Genomic DNA, 23,246 nt, shown 5'->3' with positions numbered 1-23,246 from the left:
GCACACGATTGGTCTAAGCATGGGCACTTATGCCGATCCAATTTCATCAACTTCATGAGGGGCAGTGCACAAGTGCACACAAGAAAAGGGTGGAGAAGTAGGACGCAACATATGAGTACACAAGCAGGAAGCGTTCGCTGGCTAAACAACATCATTACATTGTAAATACACAAGTTCACAACGTATGTCGCGAGTAAGCTTGATGAGCCGATGAGCGAGATTATATATCAAGGGAGAACATTTTAATCTTTGCTTGAGCTGACTGTCCTCACTGAAGCAGGGATATCATGGAACATATCCGAACGCCAAAGGTAAGCAAGCGGAGGAGCAGTAGCTAACAGCTAGCTAGTTATTTCTCCACCATTTTTGGTAGCTAGTAACACATCTTGGATGCTTGTCAGGTGTAGCGCTAATATCAACATGATGCTCTTATAATTGCAATACCACTCGGCTCATGGTGCGACTTGTTTGGTTCCAAAATAGGTTAGCCAAACTAGCTACCTACTGTCAGAAGAAACGGCCAGAAAAAGATTGAGGCAGAAATTGTCAAAATGAGCCTGGTGCTTTGGTTGGTGATTCCGAACAAACAGGGTGTGGAGAGGAAAGCTCAGTGAATCTTTAATACACACATTAGATGAAACAGGAAGCTAGCCAGTCATGTTTTATAACCCGGTTAGTTATATCTCTCTCTGCTGGCCCTTGCTGTCAGATTATGTGATGTGCGCCAGTAAAATGTTTTAAAGCGAGCCGGTCGCTTGCTTGGCCTGGCCTTGGCCTCCTTGGCAGAACACGATATCGAATCAATTAAATTAGCTGGTTGTTCCTGTTAATACATTCAGTGTGGCCGATCATGGGGTACAACCGTCACTAGCAACGTCAAAGTGACTGCTGACTGCATATGTTTAGCCATAGAATAGAGTTGGTCAGAGCCAAAACCATGCAAATCTCACACTTGCAGCCCGCTCCACCCCACCCATCAACACGTCACATGATCAAAACAAACACACGCCGGAAAAGTGTCAGTTAAAAACAGAGATACAATTTCTTAATTCTTAATTGCTGGGTGGGAGGTGGTGGGATGCAGGAGTGTGAATTATGGGTGGTTTTGGTTCTGTCCATCCTTTCTTCCTCTCTTCTTTGAGGTAGCCTATTCGCTGTCTGATCTAACTTGTTGATCTAACTTGTATAGATAAAAGCAAGTGCTACACTACACAGCTGTCACATCAGATCAGTGATGATTACCTAAAAAATATGATTACACTCAATTGTAAAAAAAAAAAAAAAAAAAAAAAAAAAAAACGCTTTTGTTTATTCTTCACCACAGTCAAGTCTAGTCAAATGAGTCAGTGTTTAACCCAACTTACATTTAAGTAATTTAGCAGACACTTTTATTCAAAACCACTTACAATAAGTACATTTGTTAAGTAAAGTAAGTCAGTAAGTAAAACCTTCAATAAGAACAAGTGCCATTGACAGTCACAGTGCTCGAGAAAAGAAGAAAACAAGTTCGTTTTTTGTATTTTTTTCCTCAAGTTCAGGTAATGTACAATAGGCAGGAGAAGTCTGGGGAGAAAGAGCTCAGGTGTAGCCTAAAGAGACAGGTCTTTAGTCTACAGCGGAAGATAGGTAGCGACTCTGCCGTCCAGACAGTGGTGGGAAGCTCATTCCACCACTGGGGCACCAAGACAGAGAAGAGCCGTGACTGAGCAGAGCGACCACTACATCCTCGTAGAGATGGCGGTGCCAGGTGCCAGACAACTTTAGACTGTGTCAGTATGTGAGGACTTGGTAGGGCTAAAGGTTTTAACACGGCATGTGATCGGAGTCGTGTGTGTGTGCGTGTGTGTCTTTGCTCGCATAAAAGGGTTAAAGTCAACATCAGCGCAGAAAAGATGATCGTGCAAATCAGTGGCAATTATTGGCAGGACTAGCCTACGCCTTTTAGCTGACCTCTCTACCCTCTAACACCCTACATTATTGTTTTTTAAGAGACAAAGAAAATAAAGTTTCTTCCTTTCTCTAGCACTGTGACTGGCGATGGCACTTGTTCTTATCGAAGGTTTGACTTACGATGACTGTCGTACAGTTGATTCACTTGTGTACATACTGTAAGTCGCTTTGGAAAGAAATTATATGATAACACACTTATGATATTTGTCAATCGGCCTTCATTTATCGGCATACACTTTGTTTGATTGACAGTTGCGTACCCTGTTGCTGATCTTCTTGACAGTCAAACATTCTTCCTGACAGGCATACATGCTGGTTAATTAGGCCTACCTAGCTGTGATTGACATACCTGCCACGTGTTGAACATTTGGTATGAATGACATGTGTTCCTTTGTTTGCTGACCTGTGTTTGCTGACCTGTGTTTGCTGACCTGTGTTTGCTGACCTGTGTTTGCTGATCTGTGTTTGCTGACCTGTGTTGATCAGTGTGTAACTGTGTTTGTGTCTGTGCAGGTGGAGCAGGTGCGCCTGTTGGATCGCTTCAGTAACAAGACCACCAGCGGTACGCTGCACCTCACAGCCACACACCTCATCTTCGTAGAGGGGAACGCCGCTGGAGCACAGGAGATATGGGTGAGGAGAGAAGAACCACTGTGATTACAACAACTAAACACTTTACTACACTCGAGCAGAGAATGCCGTTTTTCAGAGCCGACTACAATGGTTCATTTTTGAATGAGGCCTACAAGTTGATGTGTTAAAATGAGGAGATAAATGAGACAAATGTGTGGTGGGGTGGTCCAGTGGTCTAGCACCATGGCCTACAGTGCACACATATTTACATTTACATTACATTTATGGCATTTAGCAGACGCCTTTATCCAAAGCGACTTACAACAATACATTTGTTTAAGTAAGTGAATCATCTATCCAACAGTCATCATAAGACAAAGTAATCAACACACACGTGACTCCAAAAATAGTATAAAAAACAAAAACCCCCAAAAAGCGACACGTTTACACACGAAAACCACACATAAGCTTCTTCAGGGAGGTGTCTGTGCGTGGGCTTGGCCGTGTGTGTGAGAAAGTAGTGCGGCAAGGTGTGTGTGTGTGTGTGTGTGGTGTTTATTGTCTGTCTTGCACTGAAAGAGGATTATTGTTTAAGCTCAGTGGGAACCAGGTTAGTCCTGTCTACCCGGCCGTCGTGACAACTGTTGCTAGGGTACTCATACTGGCAAAGCCTGGTTTGATGTCGCCTTGGTAACATGTTGGCAGTGCCAGGGGGGGAAAGTGGAGGACGGAGTGTGTAGGATGGAGGGAATGAGAAGAAAAAGGGATTGAGTAAGAGAAGGAAAGAGGATTCATGAATCAAAGTTTATAAGTCTGATGGGCTTCTCCCCTTCTCACCTCAACCACTAAGTTAAGGAAACAAGGGAGGGCGGCCTCTTATGGACATGTTTGAACACTCATAACATGCATCTTTCCTACCTACCTACGCTCTACCTTCAAGACATCACTGATCTGACTTGATTGGTGAAAGCAATGCAGTGAAAGTTTGCTTTGACTAATCTAATCATGTTAGATGACCGATTCACCGGCGGGGGGGGTATATGCATGCAAACAGGGCCTTTAGTTAATCGCATTGGTAGCAAAAGTGTTCCAATGAAATGAAGTGTCCGTCATTCCCCTGGCTGGCTGTATTCAGTTTCAGTCTTTTTGCTTTGTCAAGAGATTACAACAGAGGCACTGCCAGACTTCCTTTCCTGCCTTCCTTCTGTAGTGCTGAGCATGGGGAAAGTTTGTGTGTGTGTGTGACTGTGTGTGTGTGACTGTGTGCTAGCAGCCAAATATCAAAATATTCATGTCAGTGAAGCTCTACCCTCTTGTGTGTGCCTCCAAAACGGCAAGTGACTTCTTTTCACTTGACCATTGTAGTTTGTGTATACATTAATTTGGAAGTAGTAGTCTGTGACTCAGAATTTAGTAGTCTGTGAGTCAGAATTTTTCGGCTCATAAAATATTGAAGACTGGCTGAGATACTGTCTGACTTACTGCTGGTGAGATCAGCATTTTAAGTGTGTGTGTGTGTGTGTGTGTGTGTGTGTGTGTGTGTGTGTGTGTGTGTGTGTGTGTGTGTGTGTGTGTGTGTGTGTGTGTGTGTGTGTGTGTGTGTGTGTGTGTGTGTGTGTGTGTGTGTGTGTGTGTGTGTGTGTGTGTGTGTGTGTGTGTGTGTTTGTGTGTGCGCTAATGTGATCTGCTAATCATGAGTTATTCTGATGAATGCGCATGCTAATAACTTCCCAGGGTTAGAATCCCGATGGGTTTGCTAATTGAATATGGTGCTTTGATGCTTTGTCCTTTTCATGCTCCCTATCATTTAATCATAAATAAAATTAGCTTATTTATGTCATCAGATATTAGTTAACCTCATTGGCTCATTCACATACTCATTTGTTTATTTCCCCTAGATCCTGCACCACCACATAGCCTCTGTGGAGAAGCTGTCTTTGACCACAAGCGGTTGTCCCTTGGTCATCCAGTGCCGTAACTTTCGTGTCGTCCACTTTGTGGTCCAGAGAGAGAGAGACTGCCACGACATCTACAGCTCACTGCTCAGACTGCTACGACCAGGTGTGTGTGTGTGTGTGTTTCCTTTAAATTAATGGACTTGTGTCAGCCATACTTGATGGAAAGATCCTCTAACTCCATTTTAAATAAATCCATTTTACATAACATACCATTTTAATACATTCTCTCCCTCCCTCCCTCCCTCCCTCCCTCCCTCCCTCCCTCCCTCCCCCCCTCCCTCCCTCCCTCCCTGCAGTATCCTATGAGGAGCTCTATGCCTTCTCCTATAACCCCAAGCAGAATGATCAGCAAAGAGAGGAGGGATGGCAGTTAATTGACCTGGGGGCGGAGTTTGAGAGAATGGGCGTCCCCTGTGACCAATGGCAGCTCACCGACGTCAACAGGGACTACAAGGTGGGTAGAGCTGAGTGGAAGTGGGGTCTTAAGTCCAATATGTAGACACAGAGCTGGGTTGATATTAGTGGTATTACAGTAACACAGAGCTGGGTTGATATTAGTGGTATTATTTGAGTGATAGTCATTTAACAGTTTGAGTCATGCCAAGCAACCAGGAGTGAATTGTTTTCAAATATTTGCTGAAGAAAACTTTGTTTACTGGCTACTTCACAAAATGTGTGTGTGTGTGTGTGTGTGTGTGTGTGTGTGTGTGTGTGTGTGTGTGTGTGTGTGTGTGTGTGTGTGCGCGTGTGTTTCAGGTGTGTGAGACGTACCCACGGAACCTGTATGTGCCCATCACAGCCAGTAAACCCATCATCGTGGGGAGCTCCAAGTTCAGAAGCAAAGGACGCTTCCCTGTACTCACATACTTCTACCAGGAGAAGAAGGTTACTATCATACCCTACACCCTACTCCCTACACCATACTCTCTACACCCTGAATCCTACTTCCTACACCCTAAACCCTACTCCCTAAACACTACTCCCTACACCCTACACCATAAACCCTACATCCTACTCCCTACACCCTAAACCGTACTCCCAACACCCTACACCAGGCCAGCCCAATCTAACCCTTAGCTCGGGTTAGGCTCTGCAGTGTGAATGAGAGTGTGAGTGATTCCTAACTGTCTGATGGTGTGCTCTGTGCTCCGCGTTGCAGGCTGCGGTGTGTCGGTGCAGCCAGCCCCTCTCTGGGTTCAGCGCGCGATGCCTGGAGGACGAGAGCATGCTGCAGGCCATCAGCCGGGCCAATCACAACAGCCGATTTGTCTACGTCATGGACACCAGGCCCAAGGTACCCCCTGCACTGCCCCTAACCCAGTCCAGCTCACTGGAGCCAAGCCCCTCCTCCCTCTGCAGACACAGCCTATCCCAGTCCAGCTCACTGGAGCAAAGCCCCTTCTCCCTCTGCAGACACAGCCTATCCCAGTCCAGCTCACTAGAGCAAAGCCCCTCCCCTCTGTGGACTTCAATGGATCTTCAATTCCCCTGCTACTCAAGTGGATATATAGCATGAAAAGACATTAGTGTGGTGTGGAAGCAACAAATAGTCATTAAACAGGGTTCCAAAGTGTCCTTGCTTCCTCCCTCCCTTTCTTACACTCCCCCCTTCCCCCCCATATCTGTCCCTCCCTCTCTGTCTCTCTGCAGTTGAATGCCCTAGCTAACCGAGCAGCAGGTAAAGGCTATGAGAATGAAGACAACTACTCCAACATCCGCTTCCAGTTTGTGGGAATTGAGAACATCCATGTGATGAGGACCAGCCTGCAGAAACTACTGGAAGGTCAGAAACACAACCCTACTCCCCCAACCCCCACCCCCCCCCCCCCACCCCACACACACACACACACAAACACACACAGTGAAAATAGGCGCTCACTCGCTCCTTCCATCCACCTTCTCTCCCTCCTCCAGTGGTGGGCACTCGTTCTCTCTCTGTCAACGACTACCTGTTGGGGCTGGAGAGCTGTGGCTGGCTCAGGCACGTCAAGGCCGTCGTAGACGCCGCCATCTTCCTCGCCAAGGTTAGTGTTTCCTCCTTTCCCCCTGGTTTCCTGCTCAGGACGCATTGGATCTAAGGGGAGGGACCTTGGATCTTCTCCTCCAATGGGCTTTGAGAAGGAAATGAGGGGGAAGACTGCGGGGAATAGAGGAGAGAGACTATTGGACCCCCTCTGACCATCTCTTGACTTCACTACACAACTAACGCCGCTCATGTCTAATCTCTCCATCTCCCTCTCTCTCTCTCTGTCTCTCTCTCTATCTTTATCCCCCCCCCCCCTCCCCTTCCCTCTCTTTCTTCTCACACCCTCCCTCCTCTCTCTCTTTCTCTCTCTACCCCTCTTTGCTTCCCAGGCAGTAACAGTGGAGGGGGCCAGTGTCTTGGTCCACTGCTCAGACGGGTGGGATCGCACAGCTCAGGTCTGCTCCCTGGGGTCTCTTCTCATGGACCCCTACTACAGGACCATCAAAGGCTTCATGGTACGACCCCAGCACCTCACCCACACTCCCACATCAGTGGCCAGTTTGGCACAGTCCAACGGTTTGCGTACGGCTCCCTCTGGGAATAGGCTATGAAAGGGGAGTGGCCATTCATGTGCCTTAGATACTGAGAAACAGCATGAAAGGTCTCTGCAAGATTGTATTCACTAGAGGAGGCACCGTCTCTGTTTCAGGTTCTCGTAGAGAAAGACTGGATCTCTTTCGGACACAAGTTTGCTGACAGGTGAGGTTTACTGCTGTGTTTGTCCCCATCCCTTGTCGCCACGTAGACCTCTAGGTTAGCCTCCTTTTTAAAGCAGCTATCAGGGATTTCTGCATGGGACTACTCTACCCATTTTGACGTTTGTATGTACATCATTTGTCTTCAAAATCTCCTATGTCAACAAAAACATAATAAGTCCTTATTTTCTTTGGTTATGAAGAGGTACAACACAATGTATTTAATGAAGGGGTGTGTGTATATATATATATATTAATATTATTAAAAAATGTCTTCTTGTGTGACTGTTCTACCCTTTTGATGTGTGTATGGCCTTCTTCACCCTCCCCTCTCTCAGGTGTGACCAGTTGGATGGGGACTCTAAGGAGGTGTCCCCAGTCTTCACACAGTTTCTGGAGTGTGTGTGGCAGCTCACTGAGCAGTTCCCACAGGTATGGGGTGTTGTGGGTTAGGGTTAGGTTACCAGGTAGGTGTGTGTTAGGGTTAGGTTACCAGGTAGGTGTGGGTTAGGGTTAGGTTACTAGGTAGGTGTGGGTTAGGGCTAGGGCTAGGGCTAGGGTTAGGGTTAGGTTACCAGGTAGGTGTGGGTTAGGATTAGGGTTAGGTTACCAGGTGGGTGTGGGTTAGGGTTAGGTTACTAGGTAGGTGTGGGTTAGGGTTAGGGCTAGGGTTAGGGTTAGGTTACCAGGTAGGTGTGGGTTAGGTTTAGGTTACCAGGTAGGTATGGGTTAGGGTTAGGTTACCAGGTAGGTGTGGGTTAGGGTTAGGGTTAGTTTACCAGGTGGGTGTGGGCTAGGGTTAGTGTTGGGTTACCAGGTAGGGGTGGGTGTGGGCATGGCCGTGGGTGTGGGTGTTTGAGGATCACAGTGATGTGTGATGATTTTTAATTTATATAGCGCTTTTCTCAAAAGTGCTTGACATCTTATAATGGTATCTCATCCCATTGGTGTGTGTGTGTGTGTGTGTGTGTGTGTGTGTCATCCTCAGGCGTTTGAGTTCAGCGAGTGGCTCCTGCTGCAGATCCATGAGCATGTCCACTCCTGCCAGTACGGCAACTTCCTGGGCAACAACCAGAGACAGAGAGAAGAGTTGCGGTGAGTCACACATACTCACTCACTCACTCACTCACTCACTCACTCACACACTCACTCACAATGGCTCTCACTCTCTCTCACTCACACACACTCACTCACTCTCTCTCTCTCACTCACACTCACTCACTCTCTCTCACTCACACTCACTCACTCACTCTCTCTCACTCACACACACACTCACAATGACTCACTCTCACACACACACACTCACTTAATTACATACTCTCTCTCTCACACACACACACACTCACTCATGTTCTCTCTCTCTCTCTCTCTCTCTCTCTCTCTCTCTCTCTCTCTCTCTCTCTCTCTCTCTCTCTCTTTCTCAGACTGAGGGAAAAGACTCACTCTCTCTGGGGGTTCCTGTTGAGTGAGCAGAACAACTACCTGAACCCAGCTTACAGCCTGGCCTACGTAGAGGCCCACCCAGTCCTGGAGCCCTCCACCCTGCCCTGCCACTTTAAGTGAGTATCACTCCTCCTTTTAGTTCTGTCTCTCTTTCTTCTTCTTTTTAACACATGCAGCAGCTACAGTGCCCTCCATAAGTATTGAAAAGAAGCATTTTGTCACTTTCACTGACGTCTCTTTGGTCCTCATGTTGACAGACACTAATAGCAGACTCCAAAGGCAAATCCAAAGCCTAGAATCAGTACTAGACATTGACAGCTCTCTTATGCCTGCACAAATGATGTGACGGAGCACACCTGACTATCCAGAAACACCTGTCAAGCCAATTTTCCAATACTTTTGGTGCCCCCAAATAGGGGGACTGTGTCTAAAAAGGGTTGTAATTTCTAAATGGTGAAACCAATGAGAAAAAAGAAAACATTGAATTAAAGCTAATTGTTTGTATACACCAAACTGTTGGTGTATAGAACTAAAACAAATATAAAATACTAAATGCTTCCTCTTTCCAATACTTATGTAGGGCACTGTATCTTTCATTTCTAATGCCTCATGCTAAATGTGTGTGTCTGCGTGTGCACGTGTGTCAGGTTCTGGAGGAACATGTACCACCAGTTTGATCGGTCCATGCACCCTCGCCAGTCTGTTCTGAAGAACGTGCTGACGGTGAAAGAGAATAACCGCCAACTGGAGATCACCCTGCAGGCGCTGGAGGCTGTGAGTACCGCTGCTCATCATGTACTGTGTGTCCATGGTACTGGGGTAGCTAGCCTAGAGGGTAGAGAGGCCGGCCAGCAATCGGCAGGTCGCTGGTTCGATCCCCACCCCAGGAGGGAGCCGGATGTGAGCTGGAGGGTTGCTGGCATCATATTTAAGGTGCCACTGCCGTTGTTGCCCCCCCACTTATCCCCTACTTGCTCCAGGGTGCCGACCTGACCTGCCCTGTCCTCGCCTGACCTGCTGAGGGGCAGTTGTAGGGGAGTGGGCGGGGGAGATTGGACTGGAGAGGGTAGAGGGAGGGATACTGCATGTGTGTGTTGTGTGTTTGTGTCTCCCTGTGCATGTGTGTGTTGTGTGGGGGGGTGCAATACATAACACATTCCTAACAATCTGATTGTGTGGCAAATAAAGCGTTTGATAATAACACATAGTGGTGCTTTCTAAAAGAGCCAGTGTCTGCGTGTGCACGTGTGTCAGGTTCTGGAGGAACATGTACCACCAGTTTGATCGGTACCACCTGTTTGACCACCATTAAGAGCCATTAATATTCATAATTATTATTCATTTCACCCGGTACTTTCTAAGTAAGTACCATCTTAATACCGGGCTGTCAAATAAAGGGTTCTAACACATCCCGCTTGGGGATCACCACCAGGAACTTCTACCATATGATGAAGTGTCTGATGTCTTTCATGGTGCCCAGCCTGTATAGGTTTATAAGACCTTGCCAATTGAGTTCAGAAATGTTTGATTGATTATAAAAAGCATTACAAGGTTCCTTGCGTATCAATAGATTGCCTTCATTGTTTATAAACATCGCACAGCAACTGGATGTGTGGGTGGCTTGGCTGCAGAAGATCACAGCACCCATATTGACTGTCTCAGACAGAGCAGGAGTCGGGGACACAGAGATGTCATTGATCAGCTAGTACGAGCACCAACACTTTGTGACAACCACATAACTGAATCAATACTAATTCAACCACCAGATCCCTGTCTTTGGTTATAGGAATAGTGCAGGAATTAAGCTAAAGCTAGCTAGCTAGCTGTGGTGTAGAGTCGGTGCTATTCCCAGTAGCCTACTCCTCATTGTAGGTTATCTGGATAAGCTAGCGACGATGGAGCTTTAAGACCGCTTCTCTGCTTATTTTAATTCAGTTACAATGCATGTACAGTAGCTATTCGCTCTAAGGACACTGCTGCCCACTCAGAGTTAATTGGTGTGTGTGTGTGTGTGTGTGTGTGTGTGTGTGTGTGTGTGTGTGTGTGTGTGTGTGTCTGCGCGTGTCTGTCTGTCTGTCTGTCTGTCTGTCTGTCTGTCTCTCTCTCTCTCTCTCTCTCTCTCTCTCTCTGTCTTTTCAGAGGCTACAGAAGCTGGGAGTCCACCCCCCTCCCCTGGACCCCCAGCAGCACCCCACTAGGGACCGTCGCTCCCTCCCCCCTCCTCGGCCCCACTCCCTAATCCTGGGGCCCCCACTCAGCCGGAAGGAAGCACAGCGGCAGCAGGAGGAGCAGGAGGAGGAGGTGGGAGAGGAGGCCACTGAGTGCAGTGACACAGAGAGGACAGTAGAGGGCAGCAGCGCCACAGAGCACCGGCAGAGCTACGGAGAGCTGCAGGGGACATACGAGGCCAAGGCAGAGCCAGGCGTAGTCAGCCTAGAGTTCGGGGTGGCGCGCATGACCTGCTGAGGGGCAGTTGTATGGGAGTGGAGGGGAGAGATTGGACTGGAGGGGGTAGGGGGAGGGATGCTGTGTGTGTGTGTGTGTGTGTGTGTGTGTGTGTGTGTGTGTGTGTGTGTGTGTGTGTGTGTGTGTGTGTGTGTGTGTGAGAGTGTGAGTTGCATTTGATTGTGTTCCTGAGTTGGCGCCGGTGGATCTGATGGTATGTCTGAATTGTAAATCTCTATGGAAAGCAGCAGTGGGGCATTAACTGCACATAGAAAGGCTTGTTTTGTTTTTTTATGAATGTTGAAAAGCACTAAAGAGAATAAATGAAGAGATGAATATCAAAAGGATCTGTTTGTGTCTGCATGTTGAATTGGATTCACTATGACTTCATTTATCCCATTGAGGCCCATACAGTAGGCATCATCAAAGGATAAGGTTATATTGACAGTGTGTGTGTGTATGTGCGTGTGCATGTGTTTCAACTACAGTGTGTGTGTTTATGGGTCATGGATGGGCATTATTGCTGGCTACATATGCACTCTATACTACTCTGAGAATGTCTACACTCATCTCTTGATGCCCACAACATCTGTTTCTCTTGAGCTGATTTCGTTTTGCATGTTCCAAATTGTACACTACACTGTGAATGATGAAATCCTTCAAATGGGGAGGATGCCAGGTACAGATTTTGCTGTCAAGACTTTACTCTCAATCCTCTGCCAAATCAAATTGACGTTGGATAAACCAGTTTTAACATTGCAAGCCTTTTGGCATCAACAGTTTTCCATCATCCGAAAGGACCATGTTCAAGTGTGATCTGAATGTCAGTGGAAGTCGATTTTGTTGCGTCCTATCTGATTAAAAACAAACATCTGATGAAAAAACGGGATTATTAAAAGTCACGTTGCTTTTCGAAATGACACTATGCAAAACTCTATCGCCTACTGCTAAACAAGTCGCCTATAAGCTCCTCTGCTTTGGGTCTTATCTATCTTATATCGTCAGAAAGGGAGATTACTTTCTTGAAGGGTTGTTCAGTCATGTTTTTTTTTTTATCAGTTGAGAAATATTTCCAGAATAAGGTCATTCTTGTCCTTTGCTGACCTGGAGAAAGTCATCCATGCTTTTATTTCTTCCTGACTAGTTTATTGCTGGTCTCTATATTCTTGCCTCAGTGGAAAGGTCTCTCATCTGCAGCTGAGAGCATTTTAACCAGAAGTTAGAGAAGTGATCACATCACACCAATTTTAGCCTTGTTACACTAGAATTGATTTTAAGATTCTATTGGTTATTTATAAAGCAAGACATGGTTTATGCCCCAGTATACATTGCAGACTTTCTAACACTAAATGAACAGAAGCGGAGCCTTCGATCTTCAGGCAAGGCTCTACTGACTGTTCCTAGTCTAGACTGAAGTCTAGACCGACAACTAAAGGTGACCAGGCTTTTGCCATTAGGGCCCCTAGACTTTGGAATTGCCTGCCTGGAGACATAAATCTGGCAAACTCTGTCTTCTTTTAAATCTCTAATAAAAACTATCATTTAGTATACTTACTTTGTACAGTATTTGCATTTGGGTGAGGCATCTCGTTCCTTCCTCCTTTTGTTGGAGCGAAAAGTAAGGGGGCGGTTCTCAAGACAAACATACCTCATGGTTCGTTCAATTAAAAAAACATACAAGATAAACGTTACAGAGGGTGCACGAACTAGTGTAGGGCACAGCCCCTTCAAAGGACCTCCCTAGACTCCCTAGTCAGATACAAAGTCGTTTCCCGTAGCTATACCTCCAAATCATGTTGTTCTCAAGCCTCTTTTGGAGGTCTGGAGAAATTTTTATTAGCCGATCTGGCTTGGATTGAACTGGACAGAGCGATGGGAGAATGTGCTCGCAATTTCATTGGATGTTACATTCCCCCACATGCCTGTTGTTATGTGCACCCGGGTAGTACTATTTTCAGAGAGTTGTTGCCTATGCTAGCTTGCAACAGTTGAAGAAAATGGAAGAAAACAGTGAACAGCGAATGTCATTATCAGGTAATAACGGTTTTAGCCAGTCCTTTCTAAGTGAGTTTCTGCCTCTGGGCTGTATAATCAGTCCCTTGCTGTGTTTTTTTTTTTTGTGATATCTGCACCCAAGAATGCTTTATTTTGCAATGTTTTTTTTTTTTTGTATTTAATTAATGTTCATTTCATTTGAAGCAATAACATTTACTATGTGCTCAGTTATAAAAAGATTGCTGACTTTCTCTTGTGTTCCAGCACTATATTGCAGTACTAAACAACTGTCCCCACTATGGTGTAAAACATTGGGAAATACTTTATAATAGTGTCTTTAGCTCATATTTTTGTAGGCAAATGAGATTTGTCCATTGCTCTTCCTGTCAGTCATCCACCATCCACCAAGTCAACATGCTGACAGAAAAAAAATGGTTTTTGATATGTTCGATCAAAATTCCTTTTTTGATTGGACCCTTTTATGTGGTAAGAGTGCAGTTAAAATTGCAAGCCCTCGCAAAATACACAAGCAATGGTTGATTGTACATTGAATCCTGAAGGGACTGTATAATGAAGGGATGCCTGTTTTGATAATGAGTTGTTTGGTGAAAGCAACGTAGTGGCACTGTTGTACAACAATCCAGATGGTTTTGATGTGCAAATCTTAGTTATTTAGTAATTACAGCTGCCACTGGCCACTCGTCATACACCTAATGTAAGGTATTATCTCCCAAAAAAAGTATAATCGCTTTGTTTAGTTTAGAAATTCACATTTCCATGCTCTACAGAGCATGATATTACAGTATATGCCCACAATGCTTCCATTAGAGCTGCCATACATAACAATGAATTTCACGTAAAAAAAAACCCGATCTGGATCCTTGTACAACAGTGCAACAACCTGAAAAAAGTCTGGAAATAGTGAACCATCCCTTTTTTGATTTGAACTGGGAATGGGATGAAAACGGGAACTTGTACTGTACCATATCTCTGATCCTTGAGAAAGACCTAATGTCCAACATCACACACGCACACACACACACACACACACACACACACACACACACACACACACACACACACACACACACACACACACACACACGCACACACACACACACACTGAGATGGGATTTGGACTGTACTGGAGTGGAGTGGAATTATAAATGGGGCCATTACCATGTCGATCTGATCCCTGCTAACACAGAAAAATGTCACATGCCCAGAGACACGTAAATAAAATAAGCTGTGTGTGTGTGCCAGTGTGCGTCTGTGTTTGAGTGTGTGCATACTTTGTTCAGTATCGGTCTGGATCATTGTACAACAGTGCATGACGAATCTGTGCTGTGTTGTAACTGGGGAAGTAAATTCTCCTAAATTCTTTATGAATGTTCACCACCATGAGCAGTGAACTAGTTTCAGCAGCCCACTCCCTACTCTTCAGTCAGAGCTGGGGGTGTACAACGGCACGTCATTACCATCCCAAGACAACAACCAGCAGAAACAGACCACTGGTACAAGTGGTACCACTACCCACGCTTTTATACTCTCGTGTGTCACTTTTTCTAAAGCCCCATGCATATCCTTATACACCAAGACAGAGGGGACTTGTTTAAATGGCTATTGTGAATGTCACACTCTCACAAACACACAAGCACACACACTATAAAGAGTGTCTGGTGGAGGGGTTAGACTGCACATACACTGATCCTAATTTATCCAACGAGCGTACGCACAAATCTGATGATGAAAAAGTGTACTTACTTACATTAATTTTCATAAGCGGTTCAGGATTTACAGTATCAATTTGAACATGGTGTTATGGTACGATCAAATCTCAGGTCAACTCTCTACTTCTACTGAACTGAGAGTACGTTCAATTTTGGGTGAATAAGTGGCGCTGATCGTGCATTTTTGGGGGACAAGATCCCTGTGCAACTATGCAAGTGGAAAGCAAAGTAACTGAAGTGATGAAAACAACTGCATTCTGTGATACAGTAGAAACGGCGGGTAACAAGTTGTTACAGTGAACCACCCACATCGTTTTTTAGAGTGGGCTGATTCGTTTTCCAAGGGCTCGTTTATTTGTTAAATGCCACAGTGATACATGAGGTGAACAGAATGTGAACTATCGCACAATAGGCTGGTTCTTCCAGGCTGGTACTGTATAAGGTGACATGGGGGTGTATGGAAATGTCATGTTTGCTGCACAAGAATGTCTGATTTATCAACCAAGCATCATTTAAACTCGGTTCAAATCAATGCTTATTTCTATGACTGTTTCATAATTCAGGGCCAATGAGTGTATCTCTCTCTCTCTCTCTCTCTCTCTCTCTCTCTCTCTCTCTCTCTCCACGCTGCCATGACACTACAGCCCAATGGTTCAAATGGCTGTCAGGTGTATTCTCTCTTTAAGCTTGTGTGTTCGGAGTGTGTTTGTTGTGTGCCTTAAGTATCTTGTGTGTTTTTATAGGAATGTGTGCATACGTGTGTGTATATGACATGGTGCTATAGGAGTGTGTATTTAATGTACCAGTATTAAAGTCTGTTAAAGTCAGTCACTATAGGGTTTAAAGCTGTTCTTATGGAGATATATTAATGTCAATATTATTGTAAATAAATGGAGTACAACTCCATGATCCTTTGACAAATCAGAGATTCATTTGTGAATAATTTCTCCATGTTTGTGCCAAAATCCACAGACATAATTTGATCCACAAATGCAGATTCAAGTTATAACCCTAAAGTGTTGTATTGAAATGATTGGATACCAACACAAAGCTTTTATTTATAACTTTGGGAAGGTGTTTGTCACTGCTTTCGTTTTTATTCACACATTGTGACATTTGTTTGCAAATGTTTGTAATAAATGCATTTATTCACATTTAGCTATATTTACAAATCATTTTGCATTTATTAAAATAATTGTTTACAAATACAAATCGAGAGATGTTTGTGTGTAGATAGTAAATTATATTTGTGCTTTGTGTTTTTTGTTCACAGGTCATGGTACACATTTGCCAGTGACTTTATTTACAATAATATTGGCATTAATCTATCTCCATATGCTCTTTGTTCACTACAGGAACAAAAGAGCACATGGGGTAATCCTGAGGGGTTAACACACACACACACACACACACACACACACACACACACACACACACACACACACACACACACACACACACACACACACACACACACACACACACACACACACACACATACACAGAGGCTTATAGTCTAATCCTGACCCAGCCACACAGGGGAGACCCCCCCTCCCTACACCTCCTTACTGCCAGACTCCTGGAGCCAAAAGGGGGTGAAAATAGAGACTGATTCTTGCACATGAGTTAGTGGTGCAGAGGAGGTTCAGGTGATGAACAACCTTGTCGTATCTATGGTCAGATAAGTATTCTTCCCCCAGTTGAAAAGGTTAGGATTCGGGGAGGTTAACATGATCCGAGAGAGATCAAGATACAAGTTTCAAGTTTATTTAGTTTTAAAGTCTATTTTCACCAATGTCTCAACACACTATACATCATATAAAAGCCAAACACATTAACAAAACACATAACATAAATAAAAGCATATGCATATGTCACCATAATGTGTCAAGAGAAATAGGTGATCTTGGAGCAAAATTCAAAACTTAGAACCCCAACTTTAGAATTTAATAATACGAACGACGTGTTTCACACCCAGCTTTGTCAGGTTTGCTCCCCTGATCCGATAGACACGTCAGGGGCAACTTTTGGTTGGAGTGTCTGAAAGTCACAGATATTCAAAGCTTGCACAATCCGCCCACACACACACACACACACAGAGAGAGACAGACACATACACTCACACACACACACACACACACACACACACACACACACACACACACACACACACACACACAAACACACACAAGACATATAGATATCCACAGTATGGCCGCTCTCCAATGTCCGATTCATCCAATAATGGTTTCTATGCCAAGCACACTCCCTTTCTGCCTCAAACCATCAATGGACTGAGTCATTGGTCTGAACACAGAGTAAATAAACACACACACACACACTTTACACACACACGTCAATATACTGTATCTGTCCTGGGGCTCTTCCATTAAGCAGAGGATGGAGGGTAAGAGCTAAACCATGTACATGTAACCTTAAGGATACACACACACACACACACACACAACCACACACACACACACACACACACACACACACACACACACACACACATATTGCAAAGCACATATAGCACAGATTAGGCTCTCACACACATGCACACACATACAGCAGACCCACTCACACTGCCTCTCTAATGTCCTCTAACTGTCCCATTTAGTGACTATGAAGAGCTTTACCCAGGAGGCCTGACAGAGAAAACTCAATAGACAGAGAGAGAGAGAGAGAGAAAGAGAGAGAGAGAGAGAGAGCCCAGACTGACCCCAATTAAGGGGTCATATTACAAACTAAAACAAGCACAGCCTGTGTATCTTATGTATTTTAAAGTATTTGACATGTATTTTGATCCAGGTCAAATTCTCAAGTCAGACTAAAACATATCACTTAATGAGTCTCATACGTTGCGAGGTTCAACTTCCACAGACAGGGCTCATTTGTGGATCACTCACAGATGCAGAATTGACCTCGCAACATGGCCGCCGGTAAAGCAGGAGTGGAAAGGCTCTGTCTATGCAAGCTGACTCTGGAAGGGTGAGTGGGAGAGGGCATAAGGAGATCCGCTCCAGAGCTTAGCTCTGGGGAAGCCCTCTTGTGAGTGAGTGTGTGTGTGTGTGTGTGTGTGTGTGTGTGTGTGTGTGTGTGTGTGTGTGTGTGTGTGTGTGTGTGTGTGTGTGTGTGTGCGTGCGTGCGCGTGCGTGCGTGCGTGTGTGTGTGTGCGTGTGTGTGTGTGTGTGTGTGTGTGTATTGGTAGCCCCGGGCATGTGAATGCAGACATTGTTCAATAGCAATGAGGTGGAAGAAGGGGTCTGTGCCCAAAAGTGAGGAGGAGGGAGAGAAGAGGGGGTAAGGAGGAGGGAGGGAAGAGGGGATGAGAGAGAAAGGGGTCATCTTAGAAGACAATACCTATTGAATCTGTTGAAGAAACCAAAGCATTGGGGACAGACAGAAAGAGAGAGAGATGGTGAGAGAAACAGATTGAAAGTGTGGAAGGAGATAGAAAGAATGAGGGAGACAAAATAAAAATAAAGTGTGAGATTTTTTTCCTTTCATTTCATTGTATTATATTGTGTTCTCCAACTATCTGTAATGAGTAGGAGTTGACTTTTTATTGTGCTGGTTCTTTAGTAAAAGTAAAAGGCTTAAATACACTCTTTCAAACACACACACACTCATGTGCTGTAAGAGCTTAGCTGGGAGACGTTGGGGCGGTTGTCACAGGCTAGTCACAAACGTCTTGGACACCTGGTGCCTGGCTCCATATGGTACTGGGTTAGGGTCCATATGCTCTACTAAGGCTTGGCCAAACTCTACTGGAGTGAGTGAATGTGTGTGTGTGTGTGTGTGTGTGTGTGTGTGTGTGTGTGTGTGTGTGTGTGTGTGTGTGTGTGTGTGTTGAGAATGCTACCATGGCAGAAATATGTAGCTAAATCTATATCCCTATGTTATCCCCTTCATACCCCTGATCAGCAAATCGATGTAAATCCAACATATCTCACTCACACACACACACACACACACACACACACACACACACACACACACACACACACACACACTCACGCTGATGCAACAATAGAAAAATACTCAGCCAATGCAACTCTCAGTCTTTTCAACTGAAAAGGAGGCTTAATTTTGTTTACTTGTGCATTACCTCTGCTTACACACACACACACGCACGCACACACGCACACGCACACGCACACATGCACGCCCGCCCATATTGAGTCTGCAGTAATTCCATTTCCTCATAAATCTGTAATGTCAGGCTGCTGTCAGCTCAGAGCCTTGCCAATGACATGGTTATCACACACACACACACACACACATACTGTACATAAGCCATTACAGATGCAGATCCATGCCAGTTTTTCTCTCTCGCCCCCTCTCTCTCTTTCTCACACACACACACACACACACACTGGGAACAGGAGAAATGAATCTGGGATGTCAAAATAAAGTAGTAATTGAAAGAGAGAAAAGAAGAGAAGGATCCGTGGTGGTGCGACAGCAAAGAGGGAGGAGTGTAGTGAGAGAGGAGGACGGAGAAGGGAGGAGCATGTTGGCTCCCCGCCAACACTGACGAAAGCTGCTTAGCCCTCCCAGTTGCCATGGATACAGTCGGGAGCAGCACCCAACGTGTGTGGGGGTGTGTGTGTGTGTGTGTGTGAGAGAAAGAGAGAGAGAGAGAGAGGGAGAGAGAGAGAGGGAGGGAGAGAAAACAACAGGCAAGCGTTAGACAGAGCCAGTGAGGGAGCGAAAGAGAACCAGACTGCATGAGGGAGAGAGAGAGAGAGAGAAAAAGAGAAAGAGAGAGAGAGGGACAGGCAGCTCGTGAGATAGAGTGATTGGGCAGTTAGATGATGGAGATGCAGTCGGAGAGCGTGGAGCCTCCTCCGGCCCCGCCATGCGACCCCCAGCCATCAGGGAAGATCAACAAAGCCGCCTTCAAGCTGTTCGGGAAACGCCGCACGGGCTCTGGAATGGCTGGATTTTTCTCCCTCAGGAACAAAGGGGAAAACGGGAATGGGAACTCTGAGAACGGGAACTCTGTGAATGGGAATTCTGTGAATGGGAATTCTGCCGCGGAACTCGTTAGGAGTAGAACGCACGACGGGTTGACGACCACAGAGATGGACGGACAGCGAGGGGAGGAGACCACTGGCCAGGAGGCGGGACCGGTGAGGTCGCTCAGCAAATCGCTGAGCTTCTTCTCCCTGCTGAGACGAGGAAGTGGGGCAGCCAGTGAGAGTGGAGGGGCAAGGTTTGGGAAAAGGGGGAGGGGTTTAAAGGGCTTCTTCAGCAGCATGAGGTGGAGGCGGAAGGAGAGGGCGATCGAGGGAGAGGGGGAGGTGGTGGAGGGGACGGAGGTGAGAGAGGGCGACTTGATCGTCCCAGAGGAGGTGAAGGACGTCACACTGACTCTCGAGCCTCAGCCTTGCATACCCCAGGAGAATCATGGGAGCTTTGAGGCGGAGCCAAATAACCAAGGGGCGGAGACGTCCAACGGCATCACCATGTCGCCCACACACTCTGTTGCCAATACTCAGTTGGACTCCCCCTACAACTCCTCCACCTCCCCTCTCCGGGCCCCTCCCCTTTCCAAAGCTATTTCCGCTGTTACCGTCACTCCCCCTCTGGACCGCTGCAGTGGTGCCGCCGACCCTCCCTCGGAACCGTCGGTGGACCGGCTCTGCTCCCTCCTCTTCACTGACGTCAGTTCCCTCAAGAGCTTTGATTCGCTGACGGGCTGCGGTGACATCATTGCTGATGCAGAGGAGGAGGGAGGAGGGGGGAACGGGGGCAGCGCCACCAGCAGTAGCAGCAGCGGAGGAGGAGGGAACGTTGGGGGAGGAGTAGGGGGGAGAGCGGGAGTCACAGGTGTTCTTCGCAGCTCCCCAGCCAAACCCCCCCTCTCGGCCCTTGTTGCACATTCCAGCTCCACCCCCACCACTGGCCCTGCCCGGGCGCGGATGCCCCCCCCTCCTCAGCAGCAGCCGTCGGGCAGCGGCATAGTCGCTTACATGGGCGGGGGGGAGGAGATGGCCAGCCCCGACGGGGTCGATGACGCCGACATGCAAGGACTCTGGCACATGCTGCCCACAACGGGAGACAACTCCCCTGCCCTCCCCCGTCCTCACCCCAACCCCAGGGGAACGGATCGTAAAGCCTCCCAGGTGAAGGTTCTGGGGCTCAGTAAGATACCGGTGGTGGGAGGAGGAGGGGGGGTCAGCAGGGCAGGGAAGCCACCCCTCCCACACACACACGTCCGTCATCCCTCCTCTCCCAATGAGAAAGAGCCCCTTAGTGACGAGGGCTACTGGGACACACCCACCGCAACCCCCACAGCGCCACCCGATGACGGTGGCTTGCTGCGTAACCAGGGGCTCGGCCTGACGCGCGACAGTTGCTCTGGCGACGCCCTTTATGACCTCTACGACAACCAGGAAGAGGACATAGAGAGGTCAGATGAGGAAGAGGAGGAGGAAGATGAGGAAGAGGATCTGACCAGCATTCCTTCCCCTTCCACTGGTGACTACAAACTTAGCCCCCCTTCCCAGACCAGACCTCCTTCCTCATCCTCCTCTTCCTCATTTCGTTCAATAAAGGGAAGCACCAGCCTCCCTCGTGACTCCAAGATCCCGGTCAGTGTCAGACAGACCACACCCCCCCACTCTGTCAGCCAATCAGCTCTCTCATCTGTCCTTGAAGTCAATCCCCCTCCGCCAAAGACCCAAGCCCCTCCCCCAGTTCGTACTAGAATCCCCATCTCCAAGGTGCCCGTTCGTCGCTCTGGAAACAAGTCCGCCAACAGGAAGTAATTCAGCCACAGACATCCTCTTTGATCAGAACTGGATACATTGCTGCAAAAGTAAGGCTTGGAGTCCAGACCAAGAAAACTCAAGGCTCTGGTCTCTAGTTTTAGCCTTTAACGCCTCTAAATTCTAAATGCTCTCATCCCTTTTGAGTTACGGTTTAAGATGGGGTCCTGGTCTGGGTCCTGGCCACAAGCCCTGGATTTGTTCACTTGAGGAAGTCTTGAGAAAACTCTGAAAAGCTTGAGATAGGTCATAAGTTTTGACCTATCTAACAAGTTTTGGAGGTCTACTCTTGACAATTAGCCATGGATTTGGACTTGCTGTTCACCTTATTGACTTGGGTTTACTTCAGACAGATCACCTGTGAACTTACTGTAAAATCACTGGACTTAACCAGGATCAGGCATGAGAGACTGAGGAGAGCTTTATGCTTCATGCAATCTCAAAAACTTGGTTCCCAAGTCGGAAAGTTTGGAGTTTCCTAGTACCGTTCATGGGTTAGTAACCCTAACCCATGAACGCCACATTAGATAAGTATCTCTCAAATTATTGGTCCATTAGATGGTTGTGGCAAAGTCCTACTGGGTAAATGGCTATTAGCTACGTTTGGACCAGGACACAAGACATTTTCAAGTCTTCGAGTGGTGCAGAAAAAGTATGAGAACCACATTCTTTTGGACAACCATTGTCTCTTTTTGACTTGATGGATATTTGAGATACGGACACAGATTTCACCTGCACATCACCAGAAATGATCAGGGCACCTTTCCCTTTCTTCTTTTTTTAAAACATTGAATTTTATCGTACGCATCCCGTTTAACCCAGAACAGCCTCATCTAATGAAAGAATTTTGAGTGTGTCATCATCTAATCTGTAACAAATTACCTCCTAATCCTTTGCTGTAGGAACTCAAAGTCCCTCGAACTTCAATTTGCATCTACAGTACATCTTAAAAACCAACAGGAACCAGCTTCTATCTCAGCTTAGAGGTCTTCCTCTGGACACTCTCCACTTCTCAAACCAGGCACTACTATGGGGATCTCATTTTAATCTGCAATCTGGGAAATACAGCAGTAGGTTCAATTGCTCTGGGATTTCAGTCATAACCAACTGAGAAAAAAACGCAATGTTGAGATGAAATGGAATCGCTGCATGCTGTGCCCGCCATACAAGATCAGGGAACACTGTCTACACTGGGGAATCTTTTTTTACTGGCACACACACACACACACACACACACACACACACACACACACACACACACACACTTACACACACACACACACACACACACACACACACTTACACACACACACACACACACACACACACACACACACACACACACACACACACACACACACACACACACACACACACAGTCATTCAAACCTATGCACGCATACCTGCATGCCAGTGAAAACACAAACACATACAATCTCTCTCTCTCTCTCTCTTTTCTTATAAACACTGAATGACTTAAAACTGTACAACACAACCTGCTTTTTTTCTACTGAATCCCTTTTTCCTCACTGGTTTTCATACTGTTTTTATAGAATAACGCTTCATGTAATAAGACAATGCACGGAACCTTGACTATGAATACACCAGCTTCTTCTGTTGGACTTCTGTTTCTTCTGTTTCTTTTTTTAATT

At 46.3% G+C, this 23,246-nt stretch overlaps 2 protein-coding genes across 2 annotated transcripts; both read left to right on the top strand.

The window, feature by feature from the left end:
• Positions 1–111: 111 nt before the first annotated feature.
• Positions 112–11,437, top strand: mtmr6 (myotubularin related protein 6). The gene is made up of 15 exons (XM_083669484.1): positions 112–311; positions 2,464–2,583; positions 4,422–4,584; positions 4,778–4,935; positions 5,238–5,366; positions 5,641–5,775; positions 6,132–6,264; positions 6,396–6,505; positions 6,837–6,962; positions 7,157–7,206; positions 7,541–7,634; positions 8,191–8,297; positions 8,627–8,761; positions 9,293–9,419; positions 10,785–11,437. Exons 1-15 carry the CDS (start codon positions 288–290, stop codon positions 11,109–11,111), a joined length of 1,938 nt encoding a protein of 645 aa, XP_083525610.1. The 5' UTR covers positions 112–287; the 3' UTR covers positions 11,112–11,437.
• An 8,198-nt stretch (positions 11,438–19,635) lies between these two features.
• On the top strand, positions 19,636–21,815 carry amer2 (APC membrane recruitment protein 2; the record flags this gene model as incomplete). The annotated part of the gene is given in 3 exon segments (XM_083685293.1): positions 19,636–21,576; positions 21,578–21,644; positions 21,754–21,815. Coding segments are annotated over 3 exon segments (2,070 nt in total).
• Between the last annotated feature and the right edge of the window lie 1,431 nt (positions 21,816–23,246).

This window comes from Argentina silus (genome assembly GCF_951799395.1).
Source record: "Argentina silus genome assembly, chromosome: 1".
Classification (NCBI taxonomy): Eukaryota; Metazoa; Chordata; class Actinopteri; order Argentiniformes; family Argentinidae; genus Argentina; species Argentina silus.
This window is presented reverse-complemented; position numbering and strand designations above follow the sequence as displayed.